This window comes from Equus asinus, chromosome 4, assembly GCF_041296235.1.
Source record: "Equus asinus isolate D_3611 breed Donkey chromosome 4, EquAss-T2T_v2, whole genome shotgun sequence".
NCBI classification, from domain to species: domain Eukaryota; kingdom Metazoa; phylum Chordata; class Mammalia; order Perissodactyla; family Equidae; genus Equus; species Equus asinus.
This window is the reverse complement of record NC_091793.1, coordinates 100,436,114-100,449,000: the sequence shown is the minus strand read 5'-3', so window position 1 is coordinate 100,449,000 and position 12,887 is coordinate 100,436,114. Positions and strand designations below refer to the sequence as shown.

General features: G+C 35.1%; 1 protein-coding gene across 6 annotated transcripts in view; it reads right to left on the bottom strand.

The window, feature by feature from the left end:
* MARCHF7 (membrane associated ring-CH-type finger 7) overlaps positions 1 to 12,887 on the bottom strand; it is a 51,858-nt gene that overhangs the window by 971 nt on the left and 38,000 nt on the right. Inside the window, exons 7-9 of one of the 6 annotated variants that reach the window (XR_001401077.3) lie at positions 7,340 to 7,472; positions 4,216 to 4,329; positions 2,583 to 2,631 (exon numbers count right to left, since the gene is read on the bottom strand). Coding sequence is in view for 4 of the 6 variants with exons in the window: in XM_070507938.1 (XP_070364039.1) it covers positions 4,012 to 4,329; positions 7,363 to 7,472 (428 nt within the window). In the remaining 2 variants the exon portion in view is untranslated. Of the gene's footprint in view, positions 1 to 211; positions 2,632 to 3,952; positions 4,330 to 7,339; positions 7,473 to 12,887 lie in introns of those variants that run through there. The other 5 variants (XM_014859840.3, XM_070507940.1, XR_001401078.3 and 2 more) reach the window with 5 other exon arrangements.

Genomic DNA, 12,887 nt, shown 5'->3' with positions numbered 1-12,887 from the left:
GATGATCAAGAATGATTTTAAGGGGGATGAGAATGGAAGCGTAAATATGAAGCCAGAACGGCAATGACTTGCGAAATAAAAATCCCAATTTAGTATACTGTTTGGTCAAAATGATAAGTTATCATGACAAGGTTAGGGTGGCTTGTGGGTGATGCCCATCCATAACGTCCCCACCCCCACATCTTTTTGTTGTTAGTTTTTTTTTAAAAAATGGAAATGTTTAAAAATGTGTTCAAGAATGTCTTCTAAGAAGTTTCTGAGATCAATTTGTGTTCACAGTAGCTAATGATATATACACTAGAGAAAAAGTGAACTTAAGGTAAGTCCTCTCACACACCTGAGTAGAATCTGGCTTATTACTGCTGCATGTTTGATGCATCCGATGAGAATGAAAAAAAATGTACATAGAATAATAGGTTATGGGTGTTCTTGCAATTTACATCAAAGCTATGTCTATACAATGCCAAGAAAAAGTTCTATTTAGTCAGTCAAAAAAGCTTTATATAGACACAGCCTAAGTTAAAATAACTGGATTTAGTAAAAACCCTTTGTTGAGATTATTCCTATGCTTTCACACTGTCAGAAACTTATCAATTTTGCAACATTTCTGACCTCAATTTATTTTAGAGTCATTAGTGGCTCAAGAGTTTAATATAAAATATCCTGGAATGTCTTTAGAAAGGACAAAATAAGTATAAAGCTATGTATTCTCTAACTGCTCTGTGTGGGAAGGAAAATGGAAGTTCACTAAAATAAACATCTATCTAGCATCTCCCATATTATCAAGGGCAGAAAGGTTAAATGTATACTCTTCTTGTATTAATACTGGACAACTGAAGAGCACCAAGCAAAGAGAATCAACGAGAAAATTATGCTACACGTATTATAGATGAAACTTGAGTCTCCATATTTCAGTCTATTTATCTTGCAGAAATCTTAAATCCATTTTAAATAAATGATATCAAGCATATACTTAGCTGATGAATGGGTAAATCCCACAGTTAAGTTTTATGCTCTATCATGGAGAAATATCAAACTAAAAAATAAAACAGCTTTTCAGAGAATTTCTCATGTTTTCTATTGGATTTAACTCAACAAGAGAAGAAAATTCAGTCAGAACCAATTTTCAGCATATATTAATACCCTGGTACTTAGGAGTTAACTTGTAGCACCCATTTCATCTTTCACTCTCAGTTGAGTTTGGGTATATTTCTCCTCCATATTTTTCCATTTCTCTCACATGTTGGAAGTTTAGGAAACAAATTCTAAATAAGAATGTTAGTTGTAAAAAAACAAGCAATCTGGGGAAAATGTACACTGAAACAAATTACTATCATCACATCTGACAAAGCATACATTATAATTTACAAAAAAAGGGAAGAGGTCTTTGTATTAGCCCACATAAGGGATATGAACTACAAGCATAAAGGGAAAAAAGATTTATAACAAATGAATTCCGACTTTATAGACCTTTATGAGTCCTTTTATAATACCATTTTCACACATACTAACTAAAATTGTGAGAATGCATTATCTGGTTGTATCTCTAATCTTTTAAAACTTAAAAACAGTACAGGCTTAATGACAAAGCCCCATGTCTTAGAATGTTCAAGGAATTAAAAGGTTCTTATGAGGACTAAGTCCTTCTCAAACCTTACTTTAAAGGATAGTGAGCTATCTCTAAAGGTACAAATGTTATGCACACTACAGATAACACTCCAAGTATTTTGAAGATGAGTACAAAAGGTAATCAATATTTAAAAACACTTCAAAGAGTGTTCTGGAATAAGACCATAGGGAGCCAGTTGCTTTGGGTAAAAAAGTACAATAGGTAGGTAATCTTGGATTCCCAGGAACTCTTCCAGAGCCACCAATATCTGTGCCCACCTGGTATGAAGCCCCCTGGAGGCTGTAGGACTTTGAGAAGAGGTAGCTGTGCAGATGCCTGTAAAGATTTGGGCATTAAGTGCCTTCACATAAGAGCCCAGGCAGAAGTCCTAATGCTGGAACGTGATCTTAAGAGATTGGAGCTGCTGGCGGAGCTGGCTGCCTATTAAAGGTCTGTGAGGACCCAAACAAGGAGCAAAAACTAAACGAAACAAAAAAATCCATGGCTTCTGTTATGGACTCAGAATTAGGACTCTTTCATCTCTATTTTCCTAGACCTATATACAAACTAAGGGAAAACCTTTTACGATCTAACAAAGCTGAATAACAAGCAAAATTTTATATACACAAAAAATTAACAGATTAAGAAGTATGGTTTGATTAGTAAACAGGTCTTCTTTTTGATTAAAAGTGTTAAAATTAAGGTGATCAAAAATAAATTTTTACTTAAAAGAAAAATACTGGTGATTAAAATTACATCCTTAGGTATCCAAAATTAATATAATTTTTTAAAAATATGCTTTTAAAAACTAATAGTTGTCCAACCCATTTTTCCCAAATCAATTATTTCAGTATTATTAAACCTATAAATGGAGCTCTAATTTGATAGAAAGAGCATATACTTAGGTTTTGCTCTGTAAGTTTAATTTGCAAAAGTAAATTTAACAAGTCTGGGGAGGGGAAATTCCACCTACTTTCGAGATCTTCCATATGTGCCTGAAGAGTTCTTGCAAGGTTAATAAACTAGAAACAATGCAGAAAGAAATACAGTAGTTTAAATGTTGCAAATGGATCTAAAGAGAGAATCAGTATAGGAGATTCATTTCTACTTAAAAAGTCAAACATCATTTTAGCCTTTAAATAGGGGTCTTTCTCCCCCACATTAAAAATCACAAGCTTAAGGATATTATCTTTTAAATGTCTTATATAATCATTATTAGTCATATAGAATTCATGTACAATCATGTAGAAACTGGGAGCAGATAGAATAAAATAATTTTATCCAATGGTATTCTGTCTTTTTGCATAAATATAACACTTTAAAAATTATGGAGAAAAAATTAACATATTTGCAATTTGGACCCAGATGAATTCAATTTTGGTGGTCAATTTAAAAAATAAAACGAAAACAAGAATCAATATTTTCCTGCTTCAGTTTGATATCTCTGGAAGTATTACATTTAATTTTGTACTTTTTAAACGATCAAAAAATGACTTCCACTTTAGTATTAACTTGTCTATACCTTTTAAACGGCAGGAATTCAAAAGATCTTATTATATGCTTTATATAGTTTATTCATTCTGAAGAGATACGTCACCCTTTTAGAAATCATTTTATGGCATTAACTAAATTTAAGTACTCTGATTTCTAAAGTACTTAGAAGGGAGCTTTGCTCAAATTCTGAACGCTCTTGATATTCTCTTTTCTCTCAATGATATAATCTCTCAATTGGCTCACAGGAATAATGTCCACATGATTACAGAAAAACATTTTACCAATTTAGAAGCAGTATTATATATACTGAATTGGTTATTTGATAATTTGCAAAATAAAATAGAAAAATTACACCTTATCATAAACTACTAAATTTTTATCACCAAAGTCAACATTTATATAAAAAATAGTTTGAAGGATATGTTTATGAACACATTTCAAAATATGAAGTGTTCAGAACTCTAGAGTGATGAGATGTAGACCCTAGCCCCTGCTACACAAAATGGGCAAGGCAGCAAAGTATAAATTTCCTCTGGTATACTGAGGCAAACAGGATCATTTACTTATAAATACAATAAACAGCTAGCCTAAGTGTTAAGATAATCGTGTACAGAGTAAACACCAAATAGCCCAAGTCTTAAGTAGTTTATAACATGAACACTTAAAAATTAGTACACTGGTAATCTTTTCATGACAGCAACAAATAAACTGAAGTTAATTTCCTAAACTCTTTTGGTTTTTGGAGTGCAATTTCAGGTTTCTAAGTTATAACACCAAGTTTTTGTTTTGTTTTTTAATTAAGAAGAGCATTTTTCCCTTTGTGTTTCTAATTCTGTCCCTGTTTTTCACTGAAATATATTCCAATTACCTTCAAGAGCTAGAAAATTACTTCTTTTTCTAAAACAGCTTTATGAGAAAATTAGGCTGCTTGATATAGAAGTAAGGAAGACAGTAATTTCTATGAAATCTATATCATCTTTATTTTTAAGAAACATTTTAATACAAGAACTCCCCAAAGGAAAGAGAATGTGAACACAGAAAACAATCTGCTTTCCAAAGCAAACACTTGCTGCATCACACCCTCCCTTCTCCCCGACTCCAATATTACTTACTCGGACACGTGTGCTTGGTTCATTTGTATTTCCCATCATATCAGAAAAGCTTTGTTCGCACAAGTGCAGTAACACAACTAGGTAGAGACCAGAGCTGATAAACTCATACTCAGCCTTCAATAGGGAAGCAAACAAGAGAAAAAGAAGAATAGGGAGAATGAAAAATTAGTAGACTTGAGACTGATATTCATAGTACACTGATTAAACTACAGGAAATGTATTCATATCCAGTTCCTAGGAAGAGATATGGTGCTATCTACTAAAACAAGATATAAAAAGGCTCCCCTTCATATTTCATAAAATTTCACTAATGCCATATAGAGTTGAAATAGGTGTGTAAATATCTTCTTTATTCTCATATAGTCTTTCTTTATGCAATGATTTATATAGAAGTGGGACTTTTAAATCATTTGATGGTAGAATGAATGCTCTGGTTCTCTATAAAGCTCAGAACAGATTTTATTACACAAATGGCTATAAATGTTTACTTAAAAAATTACTTCATATACAGCTAAGTAAATATACTATGTAACTAAAACTTATTCTGGTAGGTCAAGTGTGTCTTATGCAATATGAGTAACTTAAAGGTAACAGTAAATATAAAAATGAACTAATAAAGGTAATAGAGTGACTGCTCCTCATATCATTCACATAGAAATTTGTAGTGGGTAAAAATAATTCTTTGGTTCAAAAGTGTTATGTTGTTTTGAAGCTAAGAATGCAAATCATGTATATAGTATTATTAAAAATCTAATCTGTCCTGTAATTTTTATACAGTAAACTATCTGTAAGTTGTAGCACTTTTTGGTAAGTAACTCATCTGAAGTTGAGAACTGTACATTCTTAGTACCAACTTCAGCAAGTAACTGATTATCAAATTCTACAGAGTATTCAAGAAATTTGAAATTGACTTATTAAAAGTTTTTTTAAATGCTTCACTTACTTTGCTTATTTATAACTTAAAAGGAAATAATATAAGCTAGAAGATTAAAAAAAAATTTTAACGGTTGTCACCTTGAAAAAGATGAAGCCACTGGATGAGAAAATGAACTGTATTAAACTAATCATTTAAAATGAGGGTAGTTATCAGGCCACTAGAATCAATGATTCACATAGGACAAAGAAGTTAAAGCCAGGAAGCTTAATCACGACTGTGACTGTTTTTGTAATGACTCCACCTAATATTTCCTAACACTTTGAAATTATTTAAGATTGTGGGTCATTAAAATCCTTGGAGAATAATTAAAACATTCTTGTCTGAACTGAAAAGCCAAGGAACCTCCTTTAAGAAACATGATGGAGCACCCAGAGAAGGAAGAATGGCAGGAGAAATCATCCTTTGAAACCTACTCTCATTTTGAGAAGACAAAAAAAAAAGTCTTGGCATGATTCCACCTTTCCATACTCTTTTTCCCCCGTTCTTTAAAATACCAATGCTCAGCTATCTAGAGAGATACCTTGGGGATTTAAGAGAATTCTTTTTTGAAAGTGGCATTCTTTTTGCACAAGTGGCTCATTAGAGAATAAATCAATAATTAGTATTATAGTAGCATCTGTCTACATCAACTGCCTAATGTTTCATTCATTAGATCAGTGATTCTTAACCTGGATCTAAGTAATTAGTTTCAAGGGATCTGGGAATCCCTTAAATCATATACAGATTTTGTCTATGCATATTTTGTAAGGAGTGCCCATAGTTTTAATCAGATTTTCAAAGGGTATCTATTATTCTCACATTTTAAAAGTAAAGAGTGTGCACAAAAGATCATATACAGCATGATTCCACTTACATGAAATATCCAGAATAGATAAATCCATTGAGACAGAACACAGACAAGTGGTTGTGAGGGAATGGAGGAAGCGGAGAATGGGGAGGAGCCACTGCTTAATGGGCACAAGATTTTCTTTTGGAGAGATGCAAATGTCTTGAAACTAGGTAGAGGTGGTGGTTGTACAACACTGCAAATGTACTAATACCATTGAACTGTTCACTTTAAAATGGTTTTTATGTTACGCGAACTTCATCTCAATGAAAAAAAAGGGGCGTATATCCATTACCCCTTCATTAAAAAAGTGTTTTTCAAGAATTCAGGTATTCTCTCACCACCATATCTCTTTTCATAAGAAATATGCTAGGGGCTGGCCCCGTGGCCAAGTGGTTAAGTTTGAGTGCTCCGCTTTGGCAGCCCAGGATTTCGCCAGTTTGAATCCTGGGTGCGGATATGGCACCCGCTTGTCAAGCCACACTGTGGTAAGCGTCCCACATATAAAGTAGAGGAAGATGGGCACAGATGTTAGCTCAGGGCCAGTCTTCCTCAGCAAAAAGAGGAGGATTGGTGGCAGATGTTAGCTCAGGGCTAATTTTCCTCCAAAAGAAAAAAAAGAACTGTGTAAAAAAATTTTTTTTTAAATTTAAAGCTTCAAGAAACAATTAATGATCAAATCAATTATTGTGAGGGGAGTTAATACATACCCAAAAATCTGAGAAATGAAAATGTTTGAAAAAAAATTAGTATGATCAGAGAAACCTTGACATTACTCACTATATAAATAACAGCTCAACTGTAATGACACAAATATAAAGAAAAGAGAAACAATGTGAAGAAGAAGGCAACTTGTTCAACACAAAGTTGGAGGCAGGAATGGGGAAGGTGGAGGGAACTAGGACAGTAGGAAGAACATGGGGTTAGACCAGAACATAAAAATTATTCCTAACATAAAAAATAGAGAAATAGGATGTAGATCCAGGGCTTGGTGTTTCAAATATGTTCTAGCATTCAGAGGTATTCACAACTGAGACAGTTCTGGTGAGATAAGGTTGGCATGGCTACTCTGGGACTATCTTCCTAAGTCTTTTTTATTTTCAGGTTTATTTAGGAAGCATATAATGAATTTTATCGTATTACATTTAAAACCTGAGACTTAGTTATTTGTTTTTCACCTACAAAAAGATATGGAGAAAATAAAGAAAAAAGTATAAAATTATAACAGCTAATGCAGTAACAGAATTATGTTAAAATATTATTACCATTATTATTATTATTATTATTTGAGTGCAGGTTTTCTGACCATGATTTAATCTTTTCTTCAAGAGTTGTCCTTTAAGCACAGAATAGACACTTACCAAATTAGGCAAAATATACTAACTTGTTCATTTGCATGAGCTCTATGTAGTTCATGAATATCAAAATCCTCCAGGTTAAGCTGCAACTTTTCTTTACAGAGTTCACAGGTGGTTACAGCCTCTAATGAAGAACCTGGTAAAAATGAAATTGTAAGTAAAGCTTAGATTTGCTATATCTCCACAAAACATTTTTTCATGTCAGTTTTAAGCTTACAATATAGAAAAACAAAAGGAAGGAAGGAAAGATGGAGGGAGGGAGGGAGGAAGGAAGGGAGATTGCATTACTGCCATTAACCAGAATGTCTCCTAAAATAGTAACCAGTAACACCTAATGTGCAGGTCAGGCCCTACTCTATGGTATTTAAGCCTCCAGTCATTATTTAGATATCTGCTGGTTTTCACTCCCAGATACTCATACATCCCTGATCACAGGAATGGAATGTCATCTGTATTTCCTAATTCCTCCTTAAGTATCTTGGCAAGATGCCACGAAAACAATGTTTAATAATACATTATCTCGAACAACTAGTTACATTTACCTAGGCCACTATCTTTGCTGTGACAACAGAGACCTAAGATCTTTCCTGGTCTAAGGAATGTGCCTTCCCTATAGATTAGGAGGGAAAAAAGGGATCCACCTCTGTCCAGATAAAAACAGCTCCTGTCAGCCATAAAAGGAATGAAGTCCTGATACATGCTACAACATGGATGAACCTTGAAAATGTTATGGTAAGTAAAATAAGGCAGATACAAAAAGGACAAATATTGTATGATTCTACGTACATGAAATACGTAGAATAGGCAAATTCAGAGAGAAAGAAGATCAGAAGTTACTGGGATTGGGGGGAGAATGGAGGGAGTTATTGCTTAATGGGTACAGAGTTTCTCATTGGGGTAATGAAAAAGTTTTGGAAATAGTGGTGACGGTGGCACAATATTCTGAATGTACTTAATGCCGCTGAACTGTACACTTAAAATGGTCAAAAGGGCACATTTTACATTATATATATCTTATTACAATTAAAAGAAAACATAAAACTCCTTCCGTGCCATATGCATTCAACATTTGGTCACTCCTAAGCTTCTGGCTCCAATTAAGTAGGTAGTAGTCTTGTCTAATTAAATATATAACCATTTTCCTCCCCTGTGTATTTTTAGATAGGGCTTTAAATTGAAAAAATGTCCTAAAAATCAGAGTAAGTCACGTGAGTAAAAGGTTAGAGGTTTAGAGTCAATTGAGCTAACATTTGTTGAGCACCCTGTGCCAAGCAATTATTAGACGTTCTGGAGAATCACAAAGAAAAGAGTAAATAGTAACCACTGTCTTCAAGGATTTCATAAAACTCTTAGAATTAGTGTTATTTAATAAGAACAATTCTTTAAAAAGTAAAATTTAAAGCATTAAATTCAAGACAGCAATAGAACATATACATTTTCTAGAAAATAGCTGAAAGGAAAATGAGTGCTATTCTGAGGTAGTATGCTGTCTCAAAATGTGCTGTAGTCAGTTACGTAAGATACTCACTCTATTTCAAGTATATGAATAAAACCAAGTTGTTTTCTTTAGGAGTCTAGCATACATGAAGATGTTAAAATTAAAATGCATCTGCAATATTTTCTTAATTTTAAAAAAGTAATACTGTACCAATGAATTAAACACAGAGTAAGTCCATATTATGACCTGATGGAGAATATAAAGAATGTGAAAGACATTTGGAAGGCTTTCTCTTAGGGATTTTTAAGAACTATTCTCTGCTCAAAAGCAGGAAAAGTATGATGATCATAAAATAAGAACCTTGGAGGTCATTTAGTACAAATTCTTTTTCATCTTAGTGCTTCATTTTTCTCATCTAGGGATAAGTGACATACACAAGTTGTTCAAAAAGGCCATACAGAGCTGGGAGGAACCATTCTTTATTTCAGGGCTCTTTCCATCATACCCTACCTTCAATTCAGGAGGCCCTGACTGCATTTGCCTAAACTTGGACTAGACTTGTTTTATCCATTTTTGTACATCCCTATAGAGTTTAACAGTCCATAACAGCTGCTTAACAAATGTTTAAATGAATCTCTACCAGAACAATCTTCTACGAGGATGGGATCTTTATATAAGTATGAGAAAGGCCTGTGAAAATTTATCAGGAAGGTTCAGTTTTTGAGGTCTTTATATTCATTTAACCATATCTTAAAAAGTACTACTTATAACTTTATAAAACCCATTCAACTGAGTACCTACCACGTCCCCAGTACTGTGAGAAACTATTTATAAACATCATCTCATCTGACCTTCACAACCACCCTATGAGCTAAGTATTACTCAATTTTACTCATGATGGAACTGAGGCCCAACCCCAGATCTACTTAAGAATGCTCAGGAGAGATCTGAGGCATCTCTATTTTAAAAACTCCAATGGGTAATTCTGACTAGCAGCCAGGGTTGAGAACCAATGTTAAGAAATTTACTCAAGATTCTATAGTTAGTGTCTGAGCCATTACTCCACTCTAGGCCTATCTAACTCCAAAAAGCCAGTATTCTTAAACAATACATTGTATTATCTGTTTTCCTACCTCCGCAACACTAACAATCCAACTGCAAATATATCAGAAGGTGAGTGAAGTTATTTTTCATTTTGGTAATAGCTAACATTTCTGGGCCCTTACTAAGTTTCAATAACCATGCTGAGTACTGATTTAACCTTAATAGCACACCAGGGCAGAGACTCATAAAGCCTATAAGGTTGTCATAATACCATGTAGCCAAGAAGAGACTGCTATAGGTGAGATGGCCCATCCCACAACTTTGGGATTAGGCTAGCCTAGAAAAGATAAGCCCCCTACCCCAAGGAGGCCTTTGCTACCTGGCTGCAGAAAAAAAAGTTTCCTAGTAGCCTCATAATCTCCAGCTTGAACAGGTTGCCTAAGTCCTTCAATAGATTATTAAAATTAAAATGAACATCCTCATACCTGACAATCTATTTGCCTGCATCACCAAGCTATTATTAGACCCTCAATCTCACACAATTATGTACAATTATTAATCTAATCTAATTTCCCATCTTTCTCACTCTACTAGTCATTTCACTATGTCCCCTGGTACTCATGGTCTAACATAAATAAATTCCTCTCCTAACCAATCTCTTTTTAAATGATCTCTTCAACTTCATGCCTGAACCACAATGCCCTCAGGAATGATACATAATCTTCTGCAGCCATTTTTTTCCACAACCCCTTGTACCTCAGGACCAAGAAGTGGGAAAGATGCCTCCTCATACCTATTGCTGTTTTGAAACTCCAAGTCCCTCCTTGTTCATTAAGGACTTTAGCACTTGGCACTCTATCTTCTTCACCAGCTTACTTCTTGGATATTTCAACATCCACATTGACCTTTCACTTTTGATTCTGACTTCCTCAACATCCTTGCTTCTAATATTACCCTTCCCCACCTCAGCCACCCAATCTGTTAGTCATATCCTTGACCCTGTCATCACAATTTACTGTTCTACCCCTCAATTTGTATTTTAAGCATCCCGCCTCCTGTATACCTACAATTTCCCATCATTCTAGCTCATCTACTCTGGCAATTCTCTTCAATGTCAATGAGACTCAAAGACACTGACCCTACCATTTTCTCACTGTGCACTTCCTGATGTCTTTACTTCCCTCCTGACTTTGTTTAATTTCCATGATCATCACAATTATATCCTTATAGATACCCTTAACTCCCTTCATCATATTTGCCTGGCAAAAGTCCCAATCCCACTGAACTCAAATCCATGTCTGTATCCAAGCATCTGAAAACTGCTCCTAAATAAATGCACACATATCTCACTTTTAAATCATATTCATGGCCATGTATTTTTATGGACACTAATAATGCCTGAAAACATCTTACAACATTATTTTCCCCACACACCAAAATCTCTTAACCTGTCCCCTCGTCAGATAAAGACCTTTGCTCTCTTTACTAACCGAGCAGAAGCAATTATATAGGAATTCAAGCGTCTTCTCCCCAAAACAATAAGCATCAACATCCATATTTACACCGGCCTCCTAGAAATGAAGTACTCTCCTTACTGAAGGCTAACTACTCAACTTGTGCTCTGGCTCCCATCTTTCCCTTTCCTTTTCATACATTTTTTTCCTTCTATTGTATCTCCTGTTAAAATAAAAACACGCCCTCAAATCTCCTACCTCACAATAAAACAAAACAAAAATGCACTCCATGATCCCAATAACTCTCTAATTTCTATCCCGTATCTCCAATCTCCTTGACAGCAAAGCTTATTGAAACAGGGTTTCCCCGTCTTCATTTTTTTTCCCTCAGTCCAATCTAATCATGCTTATGACCCTACCACTCCACAGACTGAAGTCACCAAGGACATCCATGCTACCAAATCCAATTGTCATTTCTTTGTTCTTATCTCCTTGTTCTGATCTCTTTCCAGTACTTGACAGGGCTGATCACACCTCCTTAAAACGCTTTCTTCTTCTGGCTTGCCCAACACTACATTTTCTTAGTTTTCATCTTACCAGACTGAGGCTGTTCTTCAAATCTCCTTCTCTGCTCCCACTGAATGCCTGGGTGCCCCAGGGCTCTGCCCTGGGCTCATTTCTTTGATATCTACTGTTGCTGTAGTACCTTTATTTAATCCCAAAGTTTAAAATATTATTTATGTGCTCATGATTCCCAACACTGTAAACTTTCAGTGCTAATAACTCCTGAAACACTAGGCTTGTCTAGCTAACTGCCTAGGTGACATTTGCATATGGTTATCTAATAAGCAGTTCATATATAATATCTCCAAAACAGAACTCTTGATTTCCTGTCCCAACCTTATTCCATTCCCAGGCTTCTTTATTTCAGGAAATGGCCCCACCATTTACTTTTGCTCAAGGCAAAAACTAGCTTCACTAACTGTTCTTTCTCCTTCACTCCACCACACCCAATCCACTGGCAAGTCTTATTAGAATCTACCTCCAAAACATACCAGAATCTAGCCATTTCTACCACCACCATCACCACCTCTTGTAAGACAGATTCCTGGTTGGTCACCACAATAGATTCCTGGTGGAATCCCTGTTCTACTCTTGTTCCCCTAAAATCCATTCTCCACAGAGCAGCCAAAATATAAAAAAGATCATTTTACTCCCCTGCCCTTCACTGGCTTCCCGTTACACTTAGATAAAAATCTAAGCTTCAAACGTTAGCTTTAAAAGTCTTGAATGAGCTAACCTCTGCTAATCTCTCTTAACTCCACTGTATCACCCCTCTCCTTGCCCACTAATTATATACTCCAGCCACACTGGGTTTAATTCAGATCTTCAAACACACCTAAGTCATTCCCACCTTAAAGTCTTTGCAATAGTTGTCCCCACTGCTGGAATGTTCTTGCCCTCATTCTGGAAGTCATTCAGTTTAGATGTCCTCACCTCAACAAGGCATTCCTTTAACACCCAATACCACCACCATCACAAGAGCTAGCACCTTGTCTGTCTTGTTTACACTACTCTATACGCCACATCTAGAACTGTGCCTCGCTCCATAATA